Source organism: Rhinopithecus roxellana, chromosome 8, assembly GCF_007565055.1.
Source record: "Rhinopithecus roxellana isolate Shanxi Qingling chromosome 8, ASM756505v1, whole genome shotgun sequence".
NCBI lineage: Eukaryota > Metazoa > Chordata > Mammalia > Primates > Cercopithecidae > Rhinopithecus > Rhinopithecus roxellana.
The window spans coordinates 93,805,413-93,833,370 of record NC_044556.1 but is presented as its reverse complement, the minus strand read 5'-3'; the positions used below and the strand labels follow the sequence as shown (position 1 = coordinate 93,833,370).

General features: G+C 42.5%; 2 protein-coding genes and 1 long non-coding RNA gene across 4 annotated transcripts in view; 2 read left to right on the top strand and 1 right to left on the bottom strand.

Moving 5' to 3' along the window:
- The window catches only part of ABCB10 (ATP binding cassette subfamily B member 10), a 43,447-nt gene extending 29,910 nt beyond the window's left edge, over positions 1-13,537 (top strand). For both annotated transcript variants that reach the window (XM_010374033.2, XM_030935289.1), the window contains exons 9-13: positions 2,536-2,615; positions 3,707-3,887; positions 8,199-8,242; positions 11,233-11,267; positions 11,711-13,537. In XM_010374033.2, coding sequence (XP_010372335.2) covers positions 2,536-2,615; positions 3,707-3,887; positions 8,199-8,242; positions 11,233-11,267; positions 11,711-11,942 — 572 coding nt within the window. In that variant the 3' untranslated portion in view covers positions 11,943-13,537. The remainder of the gene's footprint in view (positions 1-2,535; positions 2,616-3,706; positions 3,888-8,198; positions 8,243-11,232; positions 11,268-11,710) is intronic.
- Positions 13,538-16,827: 3,290 nt separating this feature from the next.
- On the bottom strand, positions 16,828-22,352 carry LOC104670694. The gene is made up of 3 exons (XR_749169.2): positions 22,114-22,352; positions 20,550-20,663; positions 16,828-16,933 (listed from the first exon to the last, which is right to left on the bottom strand). It is a non-coding gene; the product is annotated as an uncharacterized LOC104670694 (long non-coding RNA).
- A 45-nt stretch (positions 22,353-22,397) lies between these two features.
- The window catches only part of NUP133 (nucleoporin 133), a 71,617-nt gene continuing 66,056 nt past the window's right edge, over positions 22,398-27,958 (top strand). Inside the window, exons 1-2 of the mRNA XM_010374032.1 lie at positions 22,398-22,716; positions 24,918-25,036. Of these exons, the coding sequence (XP_010372334.1) occupies positions 22,535-22,716; positions 24,918-25,036 (301 nt within the window). The 5' untranslated portion in view covers positions 22,398-22,534. The remainder of the gene's footprint in view (positions 22,717-24,917; positions 25,037-27,958) is intronic.

The following is a 27,958-nucleotide window of genomic DNA, read 5'->3' as shown; positions in this document are numbered from 1 at the left end:
CAGGGGACTCTCCCGAGCTCTGCTCTCACTTTTGTGCCCTGGGAGATGCTCAAACCATGCAGATACCTTCTTTTGTGAGAGTACCTTCTTTTCTAAGTGCCAATGGAAAGAAATCCCTCAAACAGAAGGTGTCATTTGCAGGGGCATGACAGCTCATACAGAGGCCTTTAGAGCATTTTGTATATAATGTGTCCTACCTGTTCAAGCCCAGAGTGACTTCCCCAGTTCTACGTCCTCATCTCCCACGTGGGTATCTCCTCTGGACATGCCCTCTACTGGGAGAAGGTGGACGAGGCTGTGCTCAGCAGCCAGGAGAAAGTGCCGGGGCTGCTGCTGGACATCCCTACACACCAGCAGCACCCTGGAGAACCGCCGTTTGCCAGCGTGCGTGCTAGGCGCAGGAGTGATGGGGAGCTCCTGGAGAACCTCTGCCTCTGCCTGTGACCCACTGAGTGCTTATTATAACACAGTTAACTTGGCAATCAGTGATTCGCTTCTTTTTGTTTCACTGTGTCACCCAGGCTGGAGTACAGTGGAATGATCTCCGCTCACTGCAAGCTCCGCCTCCCGGGTTCACGCCATTCTCCTGCCTCAGCCTCCCGAGTAGCTGGGACTACAGGCACCCATCACCACGCCCAGCTAATTTTTTGTATTTTTAGTAGAGTTGGGGTTTCACCGTGTTAGCCAGGATGGTCTTGATCTCCTGACCTCATGATCTACCCGCCTTGGCCTCCCAACGTGCTGGGATTACAGGCGTGAGCCCGCATGCCCGGCCAGTGATTCGCTTCTATGTAACTTTTCCATTGAAACTATTTTGAGCTAGTAGGGATTTTCGTAATGGATGATTTCTCTCATTCTGGTTTTTATTTTATTTTTAACGGGATTATAAGATCTTTAAGAGCAAAGATTGTCATGATTTTACTTCTTTATATCTTCCCTGTAGTAGACAACAATATCAGCAAGCAAACAACTCTTAGTAAAAATCAAATCATGAATTTAGAAGAGTATTTTGGCCGGATGTGGAGCCCCACACCTGTAATTCCAACACTTTGGGAGGCTGAGGTGGGAGGATCACTTGAGGCCACAAGCTGGAGACCAGCCTGGGTAACATAATGAGACCCTGTCTCTATTAAAAAAAAAAAAAATTCTTTAATTTACAAAATGAAAAGAATGTTTTGTGTCTTTGTGCTTATGCTTTTTGGTTAAAATAATGTGGGAGCTGGTTACATGTCAGATAAATATGTGACTTGCAAATCCTGACCCACGGAATCACTACCTGTGTTAAAATGGGACTTACTATATACTGTTTGCCTCTGGAATTACTTTCTTGATTCACCATTGACTTGCTATAAAATTTGGAGTTTAAAAAAATCCTAGTTAGCCAGGCACAGTAGTTCACACCTGTAATCTCAGCTCTTAGGAGGCAGAGGTGGGAGGATAGCTTGAGCCCAGGAGTTTGAGACCTGCCTGGGCAATATAGTGAGGCCCTGTTCTCCACAAAAAGGAAAAAAAAGACAAAAAACAATCCTATTTAGGTTGCTGTAATTTAAGTAAAAATACTGAGTCTCTAGTTGCTTCATCACAATGAATAAATCCAGGACAAAGCAAGCTGCAGTTAAATGTCTGCCACGTGTAGTCTATAGAGAGCTCTGTGCTTTTTCATCAAAGACCTCAAGTTTTTGCCAGTTTGTGAAAGTTTCCCCCTGGCTCCTATAATTCCACAACATTAACTGAGAAGAAATGGCATTTCTTATGCTGTCACTGTTGTCATCATCCCCAAGTATTGTTGAGCACTCTCAATGTGAAGAATTATGTTACTGAAAGTCATAGAGATAGCGTCTGATTATTTAAAAGCTCTGCCATGGTATCGACCAGATTCTTAGTTGCAGACAACAGATTCCTCACCAACTAAGCTTATACAGAAAGGGATAATTTTAAGGAGTAATAAAAGAGCTCAAAAATCACTGGCAGGGGTGACAAAATAGATTCTAGATTGTACGTCCAGGACAGTTCCCAGAACTCCACCCCAGAACCAGGCCTTCAGGGTAGCTGCTGACACTGGCATGGTCAGGAAGCTGCAAATTTAGGCAGTTGCCATCATGAGTACCAGCTTCAGAACTGTGCCACCTCTGCCAATATTCCTGCCAGCAAGTGGACACCTCATGACTTGTCCCTCCCTTCTTAATTAAAGCTTTGCACAAGTGCATCTTATTGGTGGAATCCTAAGTCACTAGGGAGTTCTAGGGAGTTTTGGGAAAACTCCCTCCAACCTCCGGGGTACAGGAAGGCAAGCTGGACAGATGGACTAGGTGAGATAGTCATCCAGCTACTATCGGGAGGCAATAAGTTGGACAATCCAGAAAGAACCTTTTAGCTTTGAAATGCCATGAAATACGTTAGTTTTAGAGTCCATCTGGAGGTTTTCCATACATTTTCATCTTTAAAAAATGAGTCTGGAATTTTCCCACTGGATCTTTTCTGTGTTGATCATCAGCCTCATCACACTCAGTGACTCTTTCCTTTCCTCTCAACAAGGAACTATTAGTCTTGATGGCCATGACATCCGTCAGCTAAACCCAGTGTGGCTGAGATCCAAGATTGGGACAGTGAGTCAGGTAAGAAGAGAGGCTTCCATTTCTATTTCACTTTCTTTTAAAATTACTTTTTTTTTTTTTTTTTTGTCTCGATCTTCTCAAGAGAGAAGCAGTGGAAGTCTTCGGGATGTATTAAGCTCATCTCACATGGCAAGTTGCTTAGGTCTGCAAGTAGCACTGTTTCCTGAAAACCCTAAACCCTTGAGCAGGAGCAAAGCATTGACTTGTTGAAAGCTGGAGACTGCCATTACTAGATAGTCTAGAGGATGGGGAGGAAATGATAGAAGATTTTATTGACTCTTTTTTAGCTTTTATTGATTCTTCCCCACTTCCCATTTTTATCACCAGCCACAGTCTACTATTCTGCATAATGAGTTTCAGGGAGAAGTGATCAAAGACTGGCAAGAGCCAGAGTCCTCCCTGCAAAGAAGCTGCAGATTTCAAAGCAGAGTGTTAATGTAATGTGGTCACTTTGATAAGGCCATTTTCACAAGACCCTTTGGGGCAGGGAAATGTTGCTGCAGCTGTTTTAATTTTTATTGAACAGGCTGTGCACACAGCATACAAACCTGAGCCTCCCCCCATTTCTGAACCTCTCTTTGTAATTAGCTCATCCTCTCCCCACTCCACTTGGGTGAGGGCAGTGATGGGTGCTCAGGAGTGTAGGGACATCAGTGGTGTATATTATTAGGGAAGGAGAAAAGAGCCTGGAAGTTTGCTTATTTTTTAGGACTACTTCATACAGTTCTGTCAGAATTATTTATTCCTATCTGGTTTGTGTGTATTTCAAAAAGTAATGGATGGGGATGGATTCCCCACTTTGTCCTGAGCGGAAGGCAGGCAGCTGGAAAATGCAGCGGGACTCGGGGTCTCCCAGTGCCTCCTGATTCCTAAGGCAGGGGACTGACATTTATGAAGTTCCTACGATGTGCCAGGTGCCTCGCGGGCACCTGCTGTGAGGTCTCATTGTCTGCAGCATGGTGAGAACTCCAGATGATAAAATCCTGTTTATGGCAAAACATAAATTTTAAAAAAGACTGCTAGGTCTCAATTTATTAGACATGTTGGAAGTCTGTTTGAAATTCGTGATATGTTTTATTTCCAATTTGTAGGAACCCATTTTGTTTTCTTGCTCAATCGCTGAGAACATCGCTTATGGTGCTGATGACCCTTCCTCTGTGACCGCTGAGGAAGTCCAGAGAGTGGCTGAAGTGGCCAATGCAGTGGCCTTCATCCGGAATTTCCCCCAAGGGTTCAACACTGTGGTTGGAGAAAAGGGTGTTCTCCTCTCAGGTGCATTTCTTTACTGCTTTGTAGCAAAATCTCTATATCCAAAGAACTTTACACATGTTTCTTGTTTTGTTTTTTGTCTTTTTTTTTTTTTGAGACGGAGTCTTGCTCTGTCTCCCAGGCTGGAGTGCAGTGGCACGATCTCAGCTCTCTGCAAGCTCCGCCTCCCAGGTTCATGCCATTTTCCTGCCTCAGCCTCCCGAGTAGCTGGGACTACAGGCGCCCACCACCAAGTCCAGCTAATGTTTTGTATTTTTAGTAGAGAAAGGGTTTCACCGCGTTAGCCAGGATGGTCTTGATCTCCTGACCTCGTGATCCGCCCACCTTGGCCTCGCAAAGTGCTGGAGCATGAGCCACTGTGCCCAGCCCACATGTTTCTGTATTGCAGTATTATTTTCTAATTAGGTTTTCATCTTTAGAGTTTTTGAAATTAGCCTTACCACTTGCTCTCTTACATGTGGAAAACTCCCCAGTGTTTCTTTTCACTTTCTACTCCATATGTGTTCCAAAAATTCTGAGTAGTACTCAGCCACAGCAAGCTTTTTTTCATCTGGAAAAAACAAAACAAAAAAAAACAAAAAAACTGTGCTTTGCAACCTGAGACCCTCAAAAATTAAAGAAAATAAGATAAGAAGTGGCAGGATGATTTGCCCAGGGAGTCAGGGAATGTGCATCAGGAACAAAGCTGAAATTGAAAGAGTTATTTACTCCCTACATACTAGACCAGGGTTTGACAAACTTTTCTTTAAAGAGCCAGAGAGTAAATATTGTGGGTTTTGTCCAGGCACGGTGGCTCATACCTGTAATTCCAGCACTTTGGGAGGCTGAGGCGGGTGGATCACTTGAGGTCAAGAGTTCAAGACTAGCCTGGTGAGCATGGTGAAACCCCGTCTCTACTGAAAATACAAAAAGTTAGCTGGGCGTGGTGGTGGGTGCCTGTAATCCCAGCTACTCGGGAGGCTGAGGCATGAGAATTGCTTGAACCCAGGAGGCAGAGGTTGCAGTGAGCCGAGATCGTGCCATTACACTTCAGCGTGGGACACAGAGCAAGACTCTGGCTCAAAAAAAAAAAAAAAGAATCGTGGGTTTTATGGGCCACATATGATTGCTGTCACACATTCTTCTTTGTGTGTGTGTGTTTTTTAAACAACTCTAAAAATGTAAAACACATTCTTAGATTGAGGGCCGTGCAAAAACAAGCCATGGTTCAGGTCAGGCCTGTGGGCCATAATTTGCTGAATGGACTCACAGCTGTAAGGCAAAGTAAGCGGTTCCCTGTGATGTCAGACCACACCTATCATTCTGGATCACATTATGGGTGCCGTATTTTGAGGAGAGAAAAGACTTACTTTGTATTTCTTTAAAGTGCAGAAATGGAACCAATGAGTAGAACTTAAAGAGAAATAAATTTTCAGCTAAACACTTTTTTTTTGTCCATACAAATATTGAAATGTTTCCTTGCAAGATAACAAGCTCCTGGCCAGGCACGGTGGCTCACGCCTGTAGTTCCAGCACTCTGGAAGGCCAAGACAGGCTGATTGCTTGAGCTCAGTAGTTCGAGACCAGCCTGGGCAACATGGCGAGACTCTCTCTCTATCAAAAATACAAAACAATAGCCAGGTGTGGTGGTGTGCGCCTATGGTCCCAGCTACTTAGGAGGCTGAGGTGGGAGTACTGCTTGAGCCCAGCGGGGCAGAGGTTGCAGTGAGCTGAGATGGCACCACTACTCCACCCTTAGTGACAGAGTGAGTGAGAGACCCTGTCTTAAAAAAAAAACAACAACAACTCCTTGTCTCTGCTTGAGCAGAGGGTGGGTGCCTCCTTATCACAGTGAAGGCTGGCAGATTAGACTGAAACAATAGTCTTTTCCAATGCTAAACTTTTCATTTGAAGTTAGACCACAGAAAATATAAAACAAAAGGGTTTTAAGCTTATTGTATATGATTAAAAAACATACATAAGCAGTAGATGAAAGGGCATCTTTGATAGATCTGAGATGTTCCAGGAGTAGAATTCCTCTCTGCTGTGTAAAAGTGAACTGCTACTCCATCTCTGAAATGTATCTGAGAAACGGGGCAGAAAACCAGTTTAAACTGCTTGTGGTGAAATTATTGAACATTGAAGTATGAGGCTTGTCCCAAGAGCACATCACCTTCCTTGAAACAGATTCTGCATGTCTTTCCCTCTGGTAGGATCCTCCAGCTCTGTTTCTCAGTGAAGTAACCAGAGGTTCCAGTCTGCTCTTACTTTCTGGGAGGAAGACAGAGCACCTAGTAATAGATTCCCAGTGTGCTGACTGGCACCACAGATGACTCACAGGGGACCTAAGCCATCAGCAGGCTGCTCTAAGGACATACCTCAGGGCACTCAGGCATCCTCACCAATCAGAGGCTCAGGAGAGGGTTTTCCTCACTGCTCTCCTTGTGTGCACTGGTTTCCTGTTTGAGAGCAGCATTTAGCAGCACCACACACCTCAGATGTAGAGGATGAACCTCTCTTATATGAAATAAAATGATGTCCAGCAACTGCTGTTGATAAGTATCTTCAGCCAATAAAATCAACCAAAAAGGAATGTTTTTTATCCCTAGAAGTGGAATTGGGTTTTATAAACAATGTAAGTTGGGAGGAGTGAGCACTCTGAGACTTTCCAAGTGTGACTTAGGAGTAGCGTCCCTGGAGAAGAGGAGGGAGGATGGGGTGAGACAAAGATAGGGAGGGAATCAACACAGATCCTGCTGACTCAACTCCATCCCACCTTCTCCCACACCTACTTCCAGTTTGTTCCCTCACTTTTAGTAGAATTTGAGCTTAAAAAGACAGGGAGGATTAGAGTGGCCTACTGTAATTTTCAGTGTCATACATACACACATACTACTATTTGTTCCTCTAGAGGAGGGGGAAAAAAGAACATCGTAAAGAATAAGTGCTATGTTAGCTGGGCATGGTGGCACTGCCTGTAGTCCCAGGTACTGGGGAGGCTGAGGCAGGAGAATCACTTGAGCCCAGGAGTGAAAGGTTGCAGTGAGCCATGATTGCACTACTGCACTCCACCTGGAAGACAGAGCAAGACTCTTTATCTCAAAACATAAAAATAAAAAATAACTGCTATAATGTGGGAATATTAGAATTATCAGTCTCAGCACCATTGATGTCCTTTGCTCCCAGACATTTCAAGTGTACTTGGGAAACCTGCAAATATCTTGAGTTTCTGGTTTCCTTGCTACATTGGATATTCTGCTAGGGAGGAAGTGTGTGTAGCGATGAACAGCATAGATCTTTACATGCTTTTAAGAGCATACCCCTTGCACTGTGTAGGTTCAGATCTCAGTTCCATTACGTACCAACTGTGAGATCTTGGTCATGTTACTTTGTATCTCAGTTTATCATTTGTAAAATGGGAAAAATTATAGGGTCTATGGCATAGGATTTTTTTAAAAGATTAGCCAGGCACAGTGGCTCACAATCTCAGCACTTTGGGAGACCAAGGCAGGAGGATCTCTTGAGTCCGGGAGTTTGACACCAGCCTGGGCAACAGAGCAAGATCGTCTCTACAAAAAATTTTAAAAATTAGCCAGGTGTGGTGGTATGGGCCTGGGCTCCCAGCTACTCAGGAGGCTGAGGCGGGAGGATCACTTGAACCCAGGAGGTTGAAGCTACGATGAGCTGTGTTCATGCTGTTGCACTCCAATTGGGTGACAGAGCAAGACCTTGTTTGAAATTATTTAAAATAAAAACATTAAATGAGATAAATGCATGCAGTGCATATAGAAAATGCCTGGTATTGGCTGGGCACTGTGGCTCCCACCTATAATCCCAGCACTTTGGGAAGCTGAGGTGGGCAGAATGCTTGAGCCCAGGAGCTTGAGACCAGCCTGGGCAACATGGCAAAATCCCATCTTTACCAAAAATTAGCCAGGTGTGTTGGTGCACACCTGTAGTCTCAGCTACTTGGAAGGCTGAGGTGGGAGGATCACTTGAGCCCGGGAGATTGAGGCTGCAGTGAGCAGTGATCACGCCACTGCACTCCAGCATGTGTGACAGAGCGAGACCCTGTCTCAAAAATAAAGAAAGAAAAGAAAATACCTGGTATATAGGAAGTCCTCAACAAATGTTGGCTATGATAATAATTGTTATTATTAATTTTGGGATTGATATATTTTAAACCTGTATTTTAAAATAAGTTTCTGGTCTATCTGTGTCAGCTATGACTAACTAGAAGAAGCTTACCTTCAAATTGCTATATGGTTTATCATAAAAGCCTATTACTAAGATTTTTTGTTAAGGCTTTCTTTTTTTAAATATTGTCTTTGTCAGGTGGGCAGAAACAGCGGATTGCAATTGCCCGTGCTCTGCTAAAGGTAAGCCTGAAGCAACTTGGATGTTTTTAAAATTAGGGATTATTTTTATTAGGGACCTTGTAATTTGTAATTTAGTATTTATCTTCTTCCTTTTCTGTTTTTTTTTTCTTGGAGGGGGAGGGTGACAGTTCTGGTGAAAGGTAAATTAGTGTAGTGTATTGTCCGAATTTAAGAAGTGTTTCTTAGGTATCATGAGCCCAGTACTGTGCTAAGGTTGTTGGAGGTAGAAGAATGTAACACATGGACCCTCCATCAAGAAGCGTACACTCTAGCCAGTGAAACAGTGATTATTAATGCAAAATATAAAACAGCACAAGTATGCATATTTGTACAATCTGTAATCAGCTGCTAAAATGAATAGTACAGACTTGAAGTACTTAGGCAAGATTCCTAGAAGGAAAGGGAAGAGCCATTTTAGCTGAAAGGCAGGCATTCTCTTTTTAAGGAAGCAATAGCCTTCCCTTTGTTATACAACTGTTCTCCTCAGACTTATAGGTGATTTTTTTTTTTAAAGCAGCTTTACTGAAGTGGAATTTACATATGTAAAATTCATTTATTTTAAATGTACTTTCCAGTGACTTTTTTTTTTTTTTTTTTTTTTTTTGAGACGGAGTCTTGCTGTGTCACCCAGGCTGGAGTGCAGTGGCCGGATCTCAGCTCACTGCAAGCTCCACCTCCCAGGTTCATGCCATTCTCCTGCCTCAGCCTCCCCAGTAGCTGGGACTACAGGCGCCCGCCACCTCACCCAGCTGGTTTTTTGCATTTTTTAGTAGAGACGGGGTTTCACTCTGTTAGCCAGAATGGTCTCGATCTCCTGACCTCGTGATCTGCCCGTCTCGGCCTCCCAAAGTGCTGGGATTACGGGCTTGAGCCACCGCGCCCGGCCTCCAGTGACTTTTAGTAAATTTGCGGAGTTGGTTGCACACAAAGTCCAGTTTCAGAACATTTCCGTCACCCTAAAAAGATCTCTCGTGCCCACTGGCAGTCGTTCCTTGTTTTCAGCCCCAGGATGCCATGAATCTACTTTCTCTCTGTCTAGATTTGCTTTTCCAAACATTTCAGATAAATGGAATCAGACAATATATGGTTTTTGGCATCTCGCTTCTTTCACTTAGTACAGGTGGAGTGTTTTTGAGATTTCTCCAATTTGTAGCTTGTATCAGTACTTTATTCCCTTCTACTGTTGAGTAGTATGGATGGATCCCTATTTGTTGATTTGTTCACCAGCTGATGAATGCTTGGGTCATTTCCAGTTTGGGGCTATTGTGAATAATATATGAAGACTAGTAGCCACCTTTTTGTGAGGGTGTGTGTTTTCCATTTGCAAAGCTAGAATTGTAATGTTTTATCGACATCAGATTAGTGGTTTTTTTTTTAATCTTACATGTTAGCTTTTCTTTTTTATTATTATTATTTTTCTTTCTTTCTTTTTTTTTTTTTTTTTTTTTTTTTGAGACAGAGAGTCTCGTTCTATCACCCAGTCTGGAGTGCAATGGTACGATCTCAGCTCACTGCAACCTCCGCCTCCCAGGTTGCAAGTGATACTCATGCCTCAGCCTCCCAAGTAGCTGGGATCACAGATGCATGCCACCACACCAGGCTGATTTTTGTATTTTTAGTGGAGATGGGGTTTCACCATGTTGGCCAGGCTGATCTCAAACTCCTGACCTCAAATGATCCACCTGCCTCGGCCTCCCAAAGTTAGTTTATTATTTCTAAATTATAAGCAGGACCTTGAAAGTTATAGACTGTATCTTTCTAATTTTATTTTTATCTTATTAATTTTTAAATTTGTGACAGGGTCTCATTCTGTCACCCAGGCTGGAGTGCAGTGGTGTGATCATGGCTTACTGTAGCCTTGACCTCCTGGGCTTCAGTGATCTTCCTGTCTCAGCCTCCCGGGGAGCTAGGACTGTAGGTACATACCATACCAAACCCAGCTAATTAAAAAAAACATTTTTTTTGGTAGGGATGGGGTCTTGCTATTTTGCCCAGGCTGGTCTTGAACTCCTGGGCTCAAGCAGTCTTCCCCTCTTACCCTGCCAGAGTGCTGGGAGTACAGGTGTGAGCCACCATACCCAGCCTTACTCATTTTATTTATTTATTTATTTACTTATTTATTTTCTGAGACAGAGCCTCAGTCTGTCACCCAGGCTGGAGTGCAGTGGTATAAGCTTGGCTCACTACAACCTCCACTTCCCAGATTCAAGTGATTCCCCTGTCTCAGCATCCGGAGTAGCTGGGATTACAGGCACGTGCCACCAGGCCGGCTAATTTTTTTGTATTTTTAGTAGAGATGGGGTTTCGCCATGTTGGCCAGGCTAGTCCCAAACTCCTGACCTCAGGTGATCCACCTGCCTTGGCCTCTCAAAGTGCTGGGATTACAGTCGTGAGCCACCAGGCCCAGCCACCTTACTCATTTTAGATTCCCATCTCACTGACCAGCAGGATAAAACTGTGCTATAAACGCTAGCTGGTCTAGTGATTACTCTGATGATCATTTAAAATAGTCCCTAATTCTTTCATTTATGTACTTATCCCAGACACTTAATAATTTGTGGGGTTTTTAATAACAGTTTGAGATATAATTCACATACTACATAATGTGCCCATTTAAAAAATATAATTCATTGGTTTTTAGTTTATTCAGTGTTGTGCATCCATCATCTAAATTTTAGAACATTTTCATCACCTCCCCCACCCCAGGGACTCTCTACTTTTTAGGAGCCATGCAGCTCCCCTTCCTTATTTCCTGCATTGAACCCAGCCCCAGGTACCCACCAATCTGCAGAAGTGCCTGTTGTGGACATTTCATATAAGTGAACTCATACACTGTGTGATCCTTTGTGTCTGGCTTCTTTTACTTAGCATAAGTTTCCAAGGCTCATCCACATTGTAGCATGTGTCAGAATTTTATTCCTTTTTATTGCTGAGAGTTTGTGTTTTTCCAGTAAAATTGTTTTATCTTTTCCTTTTTTTTCCTTCTTCAGAATCCCAAAATTCTTCTCCTAGATGAAGCAACCAGGTGAGGATATCTTAATAATATATGCGATTATGTGTATTAAACCAAATTATTCTTCACCAAAACATTTTAATTCTGTACCTCAAAGTGATACAACTGAAAATGCTTTTTTTTCCCCCTTTACTTTAAAGTGAGGGAGGCTGAATTAATAGTGACAGTTGAAAAGGAGTGGGCAGTCTGAGTCCTAGTTGAGGGTTCTAGGTCCACTTCAGACATGGTTGCCATCAATCCCAATCACTCTGTAAGCCGTAACTGTGCAGAATGCTTTTCTCCTTATATTACAGTATAGTTTTATGGAGATCAGAAAGTCCCAAACAATTGAAATTTTGATCATAGTAAAAATTCATTGCTCAGGAAGGGCTGCAGTGTGTGTATCAGGAAGCACATGAGCCTGTAGTGTAGGTGTCACTGACGTCTTTGCTTTCTCATGTATGCTCCTGAGTCAGTGCGCTAGATGCTGAAAATGAGCACCTTGTTCAAGAAGCTCTAGATCGACTGATGGATGGAAGAACGGTGTTAGTTATTGCTCATCGTCTCTCTACCATTAAGAATGCTAATATGGTTGCTGTTCTTGACCAAGGAAAAATTACTGAATATGGAAAACATGAAGAGCTGCTTTCAAAACCAAATGGGATATACAGAAAACTAATGAACAAACAAAGTTTTATTTCAGCATAAGGAAACAATTACTGGTAAACAACATGAGAGACTTTAATGCAAAACAGTGTTACAGAAAAAAAAAAACTCAAGACTGTATGAAATATGTAAACCATATATCAAGTTATTTGAAAAATACCTATTTTTTTCCAAAGTGTGTAAAATATTGTTTTGAAATGTACCTGTTCTCAAGATCTTTTTATTCAGAGTTTTAAAAATTGTAACTTTTTCAATGTCTATAGCACTGAAGTTATTTTCAGGTTCTATATTTTCTTTTATTGTGGAATATTTTAATTAATACAGCATGGCACCTCATTTTCTTTTGCCTACTGTTAAAGATTAAAGCTATTGTCAAATGACAACTTTAAAAAGGGAATTATACATAAAAAGCCTGATTATTTTAGGCCAGTTTACCAATCACTGTGTAATTCTTCTGGTAGTATTCTACCTACTTTTAAGTCTAATTTTACTAAATAGAGTAATAGAAAATGAAAATTTAACCCTTTATTCTGATAATCTCGTGAAGCAAACCTAACTATTTAACATCAGCTGGAAAGAAGGGAACATTTCTATTGCCCGTCTCCTTTGTCTTCAAAGGTGTGAGAGTTGAGGAATATGTGTTCCTGTGGGAACTATGTTTGAATATGTGCAGTTTTCAACATTGTGGCACATGAAAGCCTGACAAGTTTTTAAAAGGGCAGAAGCTTTATTTTTTGAACAGGAAAATGTCTTTTTTAAATTCACATGTTTGTATGAGTACTTTTGGGAAGCAAGGCATGAACTGCTAGGTATTATTAACAATGAATGATTTTTGCATTTAAGTTGTCTGAAGGCATGTATTTTGAAAGATATCTGTTACAAATTTATATTTTCAAGACAAATTGAATCTTATTTTGGAATACTTTTGGAATTTCATTAATAAGGCTAAAATCTGGGGAATATTTTCAGCCTTAAGAAATTTAAGTTTGGAAGTCCTTGCTATTCAACAGAATAACAAGAAACCTTCAGAATGTATCACTCTCCTGAAAAGAAGATATTAAGAAGCCCTTTTATTTATGGTTATAGTTTTATTTATACTCTCAAAATTCCTAAAGCAATGCTACAACCATTCAATTTGCCATATTTTGTATCAGTGCTGTTAATTTGCTGTTGCCTCAAGAAAAAGTGCTTTTTCTCCATTGATGAGGCTAGACCCTAAGAAGTAATTAAGCCAATGGAAATCAAATGGAAGTTTTCCCATGAACTAAGCATTTATTAGTTCCCTGATTAGACTGGAAGAAGAAACTACTATTTCATGAAAAGCATGGAATATTATATTTTATTCTTCATAATTAATAAAATTGATATGAATGAATGTAGTGTTCTTTGAATTAGTAAACAGTACAGCTGTGACAATCATTTTTAACAAGCTCTACTTGTATTCTTTATAAAGTGTGATTTTCAGAAAGCAAACAAAACACAATTTCAAGGTTGAATCTGAGGAAAATAATCCTTGTGCCATAGAAGTATTTACAAAATTGCATTTCATTGTTATGTTTTATTTTCTGATACATGATGTTCAATTATATCTTTAGGTAATATTTTATATCATAGATTAAAATTTATAGTGAACTTTATCTGTGTCTCACTTTTTTTCTTTTTTAATGACCCCGGAACCAAAGATGCAGTCTGTCATTTCTTATAAAACTTCTCACTACATTGTTTCTTACTAGAATTTGGCTGCAGAGATTCAGGAATAAAGAAAAGACTAACATTACACATATAGAAAAACATGTTGTAATTAAAAGTTCCATTCATTCCTCCGTATCAAGTTTGTTAATGTCATCACTTGTTTCCTACTTACAAATATTCTGTTGAGTTGTTTCACTGCAGTAAATAAGTATCTCCTACCCACATCAGGGACAAGGCACTGTGCTGTGAAGTTGATGATAGATGAGGAAGGCACAGTTTCTGCCCTCAAGGAACTTCTAGTTTTGAAGGAGCGGTAAGGCAGGGGAAAATTAATAACAAGAATGCAGCTAGGCACCATAAAGAGGTGTAGTTGTAACACTGTGTTCTGGTATCACTTTTTTGTCTCCAGAGTGTTTGTATGTTACATTTGATACTTTGACAAGCCTGTAATTTAGACAAATATTTATCTTCCCCATTTCACAGAGGAGGAAATAAGCATAGGCAAGGTGTGAATTAATTCAGCATTAATGACATACAGTTTCAGGCAAGAAGTGGTGAAACAAGATATTAGTGAGATAGGCAGAGGCCAGCTCAAAGCTATGCTGAAAATACTACCTTTTGTCTTATTCCATGGAGCCTTTGAAGGGATATGTATCTTCATGTAAACAATTTAGAAAATAAGCAAAAAAGAAAATTTACCTGAAATCCTCCATGTGAAGATAAAATTTCACATTGTTGACTGGGTGTGGTGGCTCATGCCTGTAATCTCAGCACTTTGGGAGGCTGAGGCGGGTGGATCGTGAGGCCAGGAGTTCGAGACCAGCCTGGCCAACATGATGAAACCCCGTCTCTACTAAAGATACAAAAAATTAGCTGGGCGTGGTGGCAGGCACCTGTAATCCCAGCTACTTGGGAGGCTGAGGCAGAAGAGTTGCTTGAACCCAGGAGGCAGAAGTTGCAGTGAGCCGAGATCGCACCACTGCAGTCCAGCCTGGGTGATAGAGTGAGACTCCATCTCAAAAAAAAGAAAAGAAAATGTTCACATTGTTGAGCTCAGCATTTTGTTATATACCCTCCCAGGCTTGTCTCTATGTGCAAGGTCTCCCCTGACCCTGGGCCTGACAGGTTCTCAAAGAATAATCACAAGTTAAACCATTGTAGGTCAAACCCTTGTTAAGTGCACTCTTATAAAAGTAGGGCTCCATTTTGGGAATTCATCTTTTTTTTTTTTTTTTCTTGAGACAGTCTCACTCTTACCCAGGCTGGAGTGCAGTGGCGCGATCTTGGCCACTTTAACCTCCGCCTCCTGGATTCGAGCGATTCTCTTGCCTCAGCCTCCCGAGTAGCTGGGCCTACAGGCGTGCCCCACCATGCCAGGCTGCTTTTTGTATTTTTAGTTGAGACAGGGTTTCACCATATTGGCCAGGCTCATCTCGAACTCCTGAACTCAAGCGATCCGCCTGCCTTAGCCTCCCAAAGTGCTGGGATTACAGGCGTGAGCCACTGCTCCCGGCCTGGTTTTAGTTTATTTTTGATAAGCTTTGGCAGTTTTATAAAATAAGATGAATCCCCGGCCAGGCATGGTGGCTCACGCCTGTAATCCCAGCTACTCAGGAGGCTGAGGTAGGAGAATCGCTTGAACCTGGGAGGCAGAGGTTTTAATGAGCCAAGATTGCACCACTGCACTCCAGCCTGGGAGACAGAGTGAGACCTTGTCTCAAAAGTAAATAAATAAGCGAAAACCAGTACAAATGTTACAAAACAAATATAGATTAAATAATTATATGAAAACTGCATTGTAAATGTTCCTTTGGAGCGTATTTCTGAGGCATCATGGGGTTTTCCTGGTCATCTCTGTCCACTGAATTCATTCAATAAACATTTACTGAGCATCTTCGATTTTGCTAGGTCCTGTGCTAGGTGCCGACTGTGCCCCCCTCACAAAGCTAGTGCAAGGGTTGGCAAACAGCTGTTTTTGTATAGCCTGCAGGCTAAGGATAGTTTTTACAGTTTTAAATTGTTAGAAAAAATCGAGAGAAGAATATCTCATGACACATTAAAAATACATGAAATTTGGCCGGGCTCACGCTTGTAATCCCAGCACTTTGGGAGGCCAAGGCGGGCAGTCACGAGGTCAGGAGATCGAGGCCATCCTGGCTAACGTGGTGAAACCCCGTCTCTACTAAAAAAAAAAAAAAAAAAAAAAAAAAAAAATTAGCCGGGCATCGTGGCCAGCGCCCGTATTCCCAACTACTCCAGAGGCTGAGGCAGGAGAATGGCGTGAACCCGGGAGGCGGAGCTCGCAGTGAGCCGAGATCACACCACTGCACTTCAGCCTGGGCAACAGAGCGAGACTCTGTCTCAAAAAAAAAAAAAAAATCATGAAATTCAAATTTTTAGCTTACTCCTTCTCGTACGAATTGTCTACGGCTGCTTTTACACTACAGCCACAAGGGGGAGGAGTTGTGACAGAGAATACATGGCGTACAAGCTGAGGTGCCTGACAGAAAACCTCACTGATGCCAGAGATAGTGAAAAAATTCTGCACTACTTGAAGGACTTCTAAACCACACTGAAATTTAGAGCCATCTCAAAAAGTTCCATTGACAGGATTAGATGAGTGCCCGGAAAATGACTGGGTGTGGGTAATTTCCATATGTGTTCTTCATTGTTCCTGTGCCTCTCCATTTTAACACACTAATTACCATGCTGTGAGAATGGGAGTCTAGTAATTCCACCACATCGGCAGGGAATCATTCTGGCTGCTTTCCTATTGTCGACTGCAGTTGTTAGTCCTACATAAATTAAAGTTTGATCTTAACTGCAAAGGTGATATTTTGGGAAGGACATACAGAGGAGAGGCACATCTCCAAGTGGAACCACAAGTTGGCTGGGCGCCTCACATACACACATGTCTACACTGGGGAGGTATTTTTCTATTTATTTTAATAAAATTTAAATGCACTTATATTGCATGTAGGGGAAAAGAAATACCTTTTCTTCCCATCTTAGGTTCATGGCTAAGGCCCTTATAACAAAAACCAGATTCACAAGAGAAAAGCATGCAAACTTATTTAAAAGTTTAACGTGACATAGGAGCCTTTGGAAATGAAGACCCAAATAAACAGGGAAACTTGTGCATTTTTATGCTTAGGTTTGATGAGTGGACAACTTGCGGAAAGGTATGACTGGACAAAGGTCTGATCTAATGGTAATAACTGGGGGAACTTGGTAAAGCCTGTTTGTTCAGACTCTTCTCTGTGGCCCTGTGTCTTCAGAGATAAGGGTGTTTCTTTCCTGCAGGTATGGGGAAGGCATCTCTCAAATGAGGGTCTTATGACCTGCTTTAGGGGAGAAGGGTGGAAGAAGGTCAGAGAATGATCTTCCTACTTCTACTGTGTTCTCAAATGCCAAGGTGCCACATTTTGGGGTGGTAGGTCCTAAACCCTGTCACTGCACACACTATTTTTTATTCTATATATTTAAGGTGCACATGATGTTGATATGTGTATGCATAGTAAACTATAGTCAAGCAAATTATCCTATCCATTATCGTCCATAGTTGCTTTGTTTGGGGTTTTTTGAGGAAAGAGTATATAAAATCTCTCAGCAAATTTTTAGGATATAATACAATGTTGTTAACTATAATCCTTGTGCTGTACATTAGATCTCTAGACTTATGCATCTTACGTAACTGCAACTTTGACCTAATTCTCTGCACATACTATTTTTAACCAAACTGCTTTTTAGAAAATTTGCACGAATATTTTCCTACATCATTAAGTGTTCATTACTCACGTCCATATGTATTCTTTTAAATATAGCTTTTCATAATGCTTTCTTTTTTCAGACTCAGGACCTTAGTATTTTTTTTTTCAGTTTTCCATAATGTGGATGCACTATAATCTATAGTTGGCCATTTATGTTGCTTTCTACTTCCTTCACTATTATAAACAATATTGTCTTTGTTATTTGATTTTTTTCACATAAATTTCTAAGGTGAAATTGCCAAGTAATTATAAGGCTTTTTGATAGAAATTGTCCTCTTAAAAGATTGTACTTTTACAGTCCCACCAGATAGATATGTAAGCAGTGCTTGTTTCCCCACAGCCTTTTCAATATGAACTGCTACCATTTTTTTTTTCTACTCTGTTGCCCAGGCTGGAGTGCAGTGGCCAATCTTGGCTCACTGCAATCTCTGCCTCCCGGGTTCAAGCGATTCTCCTGCCTCAGCCTCCTGAGTAGCTGGGATTACAGTTGTGCACCCACGATGCCCAGCTAATTTTTGTATTTTTTTTCTTTTTTTTTGGAGATGGAGTCTCACTGTGTCGCTCAGTGGCGCAATCTCAGCTCACTGTAACCTCTGCCTCCTGGATTCAAGCGATTTTCTGCCTCACCCTCCCGAGTGGTTGGGACTACAGGTGTGCACCACCACACTCAGCTCATTTTTGTATTTTTAATAGAGACGGGATTTCACCATATTGGCCACAGGCTGGTCTCAAACTCCTGACCTCGTGATCCACCCGCCTTGGCCTCCCAAAGTGCTGGGATTACAGGCGTGAGATACGCACCCGGCCACTGTTACCATCTTAAAAAAACATCTTCGGGAGGGTAGCGGGAGGAAGAGCATCAGAAAAATAGCTAATGCATGTGGGGCTTAATACCTCGGTGATGGATTTGATAGGTGCAGCAAACCACCATGGCACATATTTTATTTTATTATTATTATTTTTTGAGAGGAAGTCTTGCCCTGTCACCCAGGCTGGAGTGCAATGGCGCGATCCTGGCTCACTGCAACCTCCGCCTCCCAGGTTCAAGCAATTCTCCTGCCTCAGCTTCGTGAATAGTTGGGATTAAACGCGTGCACCACCCCACGCCTGGCTAATTTCTGTATTTTTAGTAGAGACGGGGGTTCACCATGTTGGTCAGGCTGGTCTCGAACTCCTGACCTTGTGATCTGTCTGCTTCAGTCTCCCAAAGTGCTGGGATTACGTGTGTTAGCCACTGCGCCCAGCCTATTTACTTTTTGAGACACAGTCTCGCTCTGTCGCTCAGGTGGGAGTACAGCAGCACAATATCAGCTCATTGCAACCTCCACCTCCAAGGTTCAAGTGATTCTCCTGCCTCAGCCTCCCAAGTAGCTGGGATTACAGATGCGCACCACCACGCCTGGCTAATTTTTGTATTTTAGTAGAGACGGGATTTCACCAGGTTGGCCAGGCTGGTCTCGAACTCCTGACCTCAGGTGATCTGCCCGCATTGGCTCCCAAAGTGCTGGGATTACAGGTGTGAACCACCGCCCCCAGCCTCTAACATTCCTTTATTAAATTCTTTTAACTACCTAGCTTGAGGGTACCATCTGTTTTCTCTAGGATTTTTTTCTTTTTTCTCTTTTTTTTTTTTTTTGAGACAGAGTTTTGCTCTGTTGCCCAGGTTGGAGTGCAGTGGTGCCATCACGGCTCACTGCAACCTCCACCTTCCTGGCTCAAGCAATTCCCCAGCCTCAGCCTCCCAAGTAGCTAGGATTACAGGTGCACATCACCATGCCCAGCTAATTTTTTTGTATTTTTAGTAGAGACGGGATTTCATCATGTTGGCCAGACTGGTCTTGAACTCCTGACCTCAGGCAATCCACCTGCCTGGGCCTCCCAAAGTGCTGGAATTACAGGCGTGAGCCACCACGCCCGGCGTTCTCTAGGATCTTATTTGACAGAGCCTAAAGGCCCTTCATAGTCTCTCCTTATTTCTCCAATTTCCTTTACTTTTAGTCTTTCAGGTTGATTTGTTTGTTTAAAGTCCCTGGTTCTAATCCCAGCTACTCAGGAGGCTGAGGCTGGAGGATCACTTAAGGCCACAGGAGTTTGAGACCAGCCTGGGAAATATAGCAAGATCCCATTTTTTAAATTGTATTTTTTTAGAATTTAAAATAAAGTTTCTTGGGGAGACAGGGTCTCGCTATGTTGCCCCGGGGCTGGTCTTGAACTACTGGCCTCAAGCCATCCTCCCACACCTTAGCCTTGCAAGGTTCTGGGATTACAGATGTGAGCCACTGTGCCTGGCCGTGAGACCCCATTTCTTTTTTTTTTTTTTTTTTTTTTGAGACGGAGTCTCACTCTGTTGCCCGGACTGGAGTGCAGTGGCCGGATCTCAGCTCACTGCAAGCTCCGCCTCCCGGGTTCATGCCATTCTCCTGCCTCAGCCTCCCGAGTAGCTGGGACTACAGGCGCCCGCCACCGCGCCCAGCTAGTTTTTTGTATTTTTTAGTAGAGACGGGGTTTCACCGCGTTAGCCAGGATGGTCTCGATCTCCTGACCTCGTGATCCGCCCGTCTCGGCCTCCCAAAGTGCTGGGATTACAGGCTTGAGCCACCGCGCCCGGCCCGAGACCCCATTTCTAAAAATGTACATATAAATAAAAAATAGGCAGGTGTGGTGGTACATGCCCATGGTCCCAACTCTGAGGCTGAGGCAGGAGGATCACTGACACCCAGAAGGTCAAGGATGTGGTGATCTTTGATCACGCCACTGCACTCCAGCCTGGGCAACAGAGTAAGACCCAATCGCTAGAAAAATAATAAAGTAAAATAAAAATAAATAAATTCCCTAGAATGCACCAAGTCCTTTGCTGCTTCAGGACCTTCGGCCAAGGATCCTCTGCCTGAAATATTCTTCCTCGTATGCTCTTATGCTTCATGTCTCAGGTTAAAAGTCCTTTTCTCCCAGAGGCCTTTATAGACCTCCATCCAAAAATAGGTAGCCCCAGTGATTCTCTCTCATACACTTTGCTCTTTTATTTCATTGTACACATCTCAGCTTGTAGCTGGATATTTGTGTTCATTTTTTCAGTGTCTGTCTTTCTCATTGGTCTGTAATCTCCATGAGGGTGGGACCCGTTGGGCTTTGTTTAGTTATAACCCTTAGCACTTATCACATAGCCTGACAAATAGTAGGTACTCACCAAATCCATAACGAATGGATGACTTTTAGTGCTGTCTGCTCACTATCCTTCAAGTCATACATTTGGACTCCAGGAAAGTTCTTGCTCAAAGGTGCCAGCAAGTCATTCTAACTCCTGCAAACAACAGCTTTTACAATAGGATGGTGGGGAAACCACTAACCAGTCCAACAAGGCACAAGAATAAAATTGATCCCACCAATCCTCTCAGACACAACTACTAATAATACTCTTTATTGCCTATTTCACACCCCTCCTTGTAAGAATGAAACAGGAGGGAAATGCACTGGGCTCTCAGAGCCCTAAGACTCAACAAGCTGCCAAGTTGGATTAGACACCCAGGTTGGAGAAGGAGTAAAGCAGCTAGCCTATGGAACCTTAGCAAGGTAACTGCTCAGATGCCACTGACATGCATAGATCGATGACTGGCTTCCCAGGGGAATGTCAGCAACTGACACCCACACTGTGGTCTCCCACATGTGGATACATCAATGTTTACTTAACCATTCCCTTATTTCAACACGTGTTGAATGAAAGTCTACTATATGTCTGTTACTGTGTGCCACAAAGGTAACAAAGTCACTGCTCCTGCTGCTTTTAAAAGACATTTAAAAGGAGGTACTTGAGAGACAGTTATGAAAACAAACTATTATGCAGGATAAAAATACAGTCTACACAAAGGAGAGGAGAAGACAAAAAGGATAAGGGCTATCTAATCCTGTGGAAGGTTTCACTGAGAAGGCAGCACAGAACTGACCTGATGCGTAAGATAGGCGCCTTCTGGACCAACAAGGCACCGAGTGCATTCCAGGTGAAAGAAACACGTACATGCGCATTGGAGGGGGATTTGGGTTTTTAAGTTCTTGGAATGTGGAGTACAAGTGGGAAGTGGTGGAAGTACAACACGGACAGAAAAGCCAACCAGACTTAGATCACATAGGACCTTGCAAAGGAGCTTAGCAAATAACTACTGGCAATGGTCAGCCACTGAAGCATTTACAGGCCCAAGAGCAGCATTAGGTTTGCCTTAATTCATTGGGTTGGCAGCGAGAAGATAGAGTGGAGTCAGACTAGACACAGATAAGGAACCATCTCCCCGTCTCTCGTCTCTCCCACTCCCTCCCGCTGGCAGTAAAGAGGCTACGCAGTGGTTGAAGAACAGTACCAGAACCAGAGCAGAGGCGGTGCAAATGTGTGATCTAACACAGATACGTAGGAGCTACAACGTATACCAGGATCTTAGGGTGGAGGTAAGTGTGAGGGATGACTGTAGAGCTCCTCTCTTTGCCTTGGACAACTGGCCAGTCTTACCAAGCTGGAACAGAGATGGTGGCAGGAGAGGGGTCCTAAAGGAAAACATGAATGCGCTTTTCATAAGCGGATTGTGAGGAGGCCGCAGGACTTACAGGTGAATGTGTCCCCTAGGGAGCTGATAGGGGTCTGGGGGTTTTGAGCTGGATCCAGGTTAGAGACACGGATTTATGGCGTCACTAGCGTGGATGAAACTGTGCAAAGTTGAATGGGAAAATGGCAAACCTAGAAAACAGCAAATATCACAGTGCGATACCAGTGTCAGCTTTACGGCTTTTCTCCGTCCTCAGCTTGGACTGAGGAACATCTTTCATTTCACAAGAGGCTCAGGTGTGAAAAGAGGCTGCGTTCAAGCTGCTGGAGGGCCAGTTCCAACTAGGCGCAGTCAAGAAGGAGGCCTGGCTTTGCAGCTTCACGTCCCTGGAAGCTCTGCACTCCAACGGTTCTGGATCTGGGGTCACCGGCCGCCTTCCCGTCCTCCCCAGCGGGCTGGGCGCTGCCCTTAACGTCACGATCACGCCCCAGCCAGCGCTCCGACCGCAACCCGCGGGAGCCACTGCATTTGACGTCATCATTGCGCGCCATCCCTCCCCTTAAGTGTTTAATCTCCGCGCGCAGGCCGCTCTGAAACCCGACGGCCGGATCCCTTGTGGTCCTAGTTGCTGCTCCTTCGAATCATGTTCCCAGCCGCCCCTTCTCCGCGGACCCCGGGTCCCGGGTCCCGAAGGGGCCCCCTGGCCGGACTCGGGCCCGGCTCCACGCCCCGGACGGCCAGCAGGAAGGGTCTGCCCCTGGGGTCTGCAGTCAGCTCCCCAGTGCTCTTCTCACCGGTGGGCCGGCGTAGCTCGCTAAGCTCGCGGTAAGTGATCTCCTTGGTTTGGGTCTGGCAACCAGCGGGCTCACCGGCCGCAGTGGGCCGGATCGGTTAGTGTCTTCAGACGCCTTCGGAACCGGGGGCGGCGGAAGAGAATGCCAGAGTATTGGAAAATAGACGTTTTCCACTCTTGCAGGTCATACCTGCTTCACTTTTTGAGTTGATTCCCCACTTTGCATTTTTCATGAATACCTTTGTGCAGAAGTGAAGTACAAACCGGATTCGCATCCGTGGTTACCCACTTCCCACCTACTACCGCTGTGATCTGGCGTAAGTCACTCGTGATTTTCTTCATCTGTGAAATGGCGATAATATATGTCACCTGAGCCAGAGGAGTTAGTATGAATTGCCACGATGCAGATGTAAAGTGATGGTGATAATGAGGACCTGCAACCCTGAAAGATCATTGTTTAATGCCTAACATACCAACTGACATTAGTATCTGATGATTGGTAATTAAAGGGTTTCTAGCTACTGAATTTAACTTTCTAGGTAAATTATAGGGAAAAGGCTTTACGTAAGTAAGATAAGAGTACTGTGGTAATTTAGTTACTAAAACTGCTGGTTTGGAGCACCAGTAAAATCACACACACCCTTCCCCCCACCCCCCAACACACACCATGTTCATAATTAACCTAAAACTTTAGAAGATAACGTGTTTCTGCATAGTTTTCTCTGAATTCATCTATAATAAATGAATTTTTCGCTGCAGGAAAACACCGAGTATTGTGTCTTGAAATTATGGTTAAAATTTATCTGTAAAATTTTGCAGTACTTTAAAGGAGAAGTGGTTTTTAAAGAATACACCGTATCTTTGATTTTTTTTGGCATATTTTGAAAAGTACTTTACAAAGTGCTGATCTTGGCATTGTTTTCTATTCCTTTTACGAAAAATTGGAGAATAAAAGCGTACTTTATTTATTGTGTGTGTTGTTTTGTTTAAATCTCTTTTTTCTGGTGATCATTTGAAGAAAAACCTTTGTTATCCTCTGTTAGGAAACGAAGCCCTCAGCCATTCTGTATGTGCATCTCCTCATTTAATTCTCATAAGACACAGAATAACTTATTCTGGTGGCTTTACAGTATTCTAAATGTTAAGAAGAGGGTGAGCAGGAAATAAAGTTTTTACTCTGATATCTGCTGTTGAAGACCATGTAACAGCTGATGCTCATAACCTGTTTGATTTCTTGCTTGGTTGTACAGATCTGATAGTTTTTTTTTTTTTTTTTTAAGAGACAGGGTCTCACTCTCTGTCGCCCAGGCTACAAGCTGGTGCCACAATGCCTGGCTAATTAAAAAAATTTTTTTGCAGGCCGGGCGCGGTGGCTCAAGCCTGTAATCCCAGCACTTAGGGAGGCCGAGACGGGCGGATCACAAGGTCAGGAGATCGAGACCATCCTGGCTAACACGGTGAAACCCCGTCTCTACTAAAAATACAAAAAAAAACTAGCCGGGCGAGGTGGCGGGAGCCTGTAGTCCCAGCTACTCGGAGGCTGAGGCAGGAGAATGGCGTAAACCCGGGAGGCGGAGCTTGCAGTGAGCCGATATCCGGCCACTGCACTCCAGCCTGGGCGACAGAGCGAGACTCCGTCTCAAAAAAAAAAAAAAAAATTTTTTTTTGTAGAGACAAGGTCTTGCCATGTTGCCCAGGCTGGTCTTAAACTCTTGGTCTCAAGCAGTCTTCCCACTTCAGCCACCCAAAGTGCTGAGATTATAGGCATGAGCCACTGCCCTGGCCATATCTGGTAGATTCTTAAAACCCTAAAGCCAAATGAGAGCTTAAATCTCATCTAAGCCAATATTTGTAAAATATATTTGACCACAACATATGGTAAAAGCTGATGTTTTATATTGTCTTTCAAAAATATTGATTGAGATCTGCAAAACGACCCACTTTTTGAAAAAAACACTGGTCTAGTTAAGCCTTATTTCACAGCTAAAGAGGCAGAATTATAAGGAGTTTAGGTGAACACAGGCATGCATTTTATTACTAGAGCATATGGAATTGAAGCCAAGTTTTCCTAAATCCTTTTTTTACATGAAAAATATTACATTTAATTACATGATAAATATGAGCCAGTGTTAATTTTTTTAAAGAACTCCTTATTGTGAAAATACATACATAAATAATTAGGATAATGGAAAATTTTAAGTTATAAGTAAGGTAATTAGACTTTTTTCTTTAGAGGAACACCAACACGAATGTTCCCACACCACTCCATAACTGAGTCTGTGAACTATGATGTGAAAACGTTTGGATCTTCTCTTCCTGTTAAAGTCATGGAAGCCCTAACATTGGCTGAAGGTAGGTGTCATCTTTCCATTTACCTATATTAGCAATTTAGGATGGAGCCTAGATGCGGCATAGAGGTTAAATTTATGTTTTCTTATGTATACCTTTACGTAAATGGAGAGAGATGGGTAGCCTATTTTTTTTTTTTTTTTTTTTTTTTTTTTTTTTTTGAGACAGAGTCTGACTCTGTCACCCAGGCTGGAGTCGTGGCACGATCTCAGCTCACTACAACCACCACCTCCCAGGTTCAGGCGAGTTTCCTGCCTCAGCCTCCCAAGTGGCTGGAATTATAGGTGTGAGCCACCATGCCAGGCTAATTTTTTGTATTTTTAGTAGAGACAGGGTTTCACCATGTTGGCCAGGCTGGTCTCGAGCTCCTGACCTCTGGTGATCTGCCCACCTTGGCCTCCCAAAGTGCTGGGATTACAGGCGTGAGCCACCACACCCAGCCACCTGTCTAGTTTTTTATTTAATTTTACTTTTTTTTTTTTGAGACAGAGTTTTGCTCTGTTGCCCAGGCTGGAGTGCAGTGGCGTGATCTCGGCTCACTGCAAGCTCCTCCTCCTGGGTTCACACCATTCTCCTGCCTCAGCCTCCCGAGTAGTTGGGACTACAGGCGCCTGCCACCATGCCTGACTAATATTTTGTATTTTTAGTAGAGACTGGGTTTCACTGTGTTAGGATGATCTTGATCTCCTGACCTCGTGATCCACTTGCCTCAGCCTTCCAAAGTGCTGGGATTACAGGCGTGAGCCACCGTGCCCAGCCCTAGTTTTTTACTGTAATTGAGATATATAATAAATTTGAGAAGGAGAGTGAGTTCATTTGAACACAATCAAATTAAGTCTAATGGTTTTAGGTATTGTACAGTAGTCCCCCATTTTCTTTGAGGGATATCTTCCAAGATTCCCCAGTGGATGCTTGAAACCTTGTATAGTACCAAACCCAAAATATACTCTGTTTTTTTAATATGTACACACCTATGATAAAGTTTAGTTTATAAATTAGGCACAGTAAGAGATGAACAGCAATAACAAATAAAGTGGAACAATTATAACAATATACCAGCACTACTCTTGTATTTTGGGGTCATTAAATAAGAATACAAGCATTGCATTACTGCAACAGTTGATCTGGTAACTGAAACAGCTACTAAGTGACAAACAGCTGGATAGTCTCAGGGGTGTCCAATCTTTTGGCTTCCCTGGGCCGCACATAAAATACACTTAGCCTAACAATAGCTGATGAGCTAAAAATAAATAAATAAATAAATAAATAAATAAATAAATAGATCTGTGTGTAAATCTCATAATGTTTTAAAAAGTTTACAAACTTGGGCCGCATTCAAAGCTGTCCTGGGCCACACATGTCCCTGTGCTGTGGGTTGGACAAGCTTGGTGTATACAGTATGGAAATGCTGCACAAAGGGTTGATTCACAACCTTTAGACAGGGCAGTATGAGATTTTTATCACTTTACCCAGAACAACATGCAATTTACAACTTAGGAATTGTTCATTTGAATTTTCCATTTAATATTTTCAGACTACAATTGACCACAGGTATTTGAAACTTCAGATAAAAGGGGGAAATACTGTATATGCAAAATTCAGTCCTGTTTGAAGAGTTGATCAGGTTTATGAAGTTTACCATTAAAAACCCCAAAACTGGCAAGTTATGTTATTGGGTTTAATAATGCAGTAAATTCAAGTCCTACCTCTATTTCTGGATCCTATGTAGCATCCCAGAGGCTGTGTGCACAAATTTACGATGTTACCATTGTGGTGGTGTACCTTCAGAACAGTCTGTTGGCAGATCATTAGTGTGGAATTTTGACAGATACAATCAACACAAGCTTAGAAAGGCAACTTTAAAGATGAGCAGTTGGATGACACTGGAAGAGCAAAGTTCAGAGCATCCTTAATATCTGCTGAAGTCATTTTTATTAAGGATTGAATTCTAGATCTTTGTGATTTTTCTGGAACAGCGTTTTTTAAATTGTAGGAGTGACCAAAATTTAGCGGTTCTTGACCAGCATTTAAAAAAAGAAGAAATAGAATGCATCTCGTATAATGTTTAGTAAATTTTGTTTGTTTTACTTAAATTGTATATGGGTGTATCATGAAGTAAAATATTATACTGTGAATAACTCTATTTACTGTATATATTACTGTTAACAGTAAAAAAAAAAAAAAAAAGCTGAAAGTACTCTGTTTTAGAAGAAGGAATATATCTCATCAAACTGGAACTTGCACATCTTGCCTATAGGTCCTTGGGAGCTTTAGGGATAGTTATTTTCAGACAACTGAACTACCAACCTCTGTATACATTGTTCTGTTTTAAATAAATAAATAAATATACATATTGCGTGTATATATATGTATATTTTTCTCCTCTAAAAATTTCAGTTTAAATTACATTGAAACCTTTTAACCTACTCCTGGTATTTTAACAGACTAGATTAAATAATACAGCCCCACATCTAGAAATTCAGAGAGTCCCTAGGAGTCAGGATATATAAAACAAAGAGATGTGTCAACTTGAAGAACTCTTCCGCACTTAGAAACCTGCCAACTACTGTTAAGTCAGCCCTTAAGGGCACACCAGTCGAAGATCTGGAGTGATTGTAGTGCTTTCAAGAAAAAGGAAATTACTGAGCAGATAGTTCAGTTGAGCAAAAAGTCCTCACTTAGCCTGGGCTTGGTTTGATATTTTCACTTGTACATTATGCCTTTTACTTCACCCTTCTACCTTTTTTTTTTTTTTTTTTTTTTTTTTGAGACGGAGTCTTGCTCTGCCGCCCAGGCTGGAGTGCAGTGGCCGGATCTCAGCTCACTGCAAGCTCCGCCTCCCGGGTTCACGCCATTCTCCTGTCTCAGCCTCCCGAGTAGCTGGGACTACAGGCGCCCGCCTCGTCGCCCGGCTAGTTTTTTGTA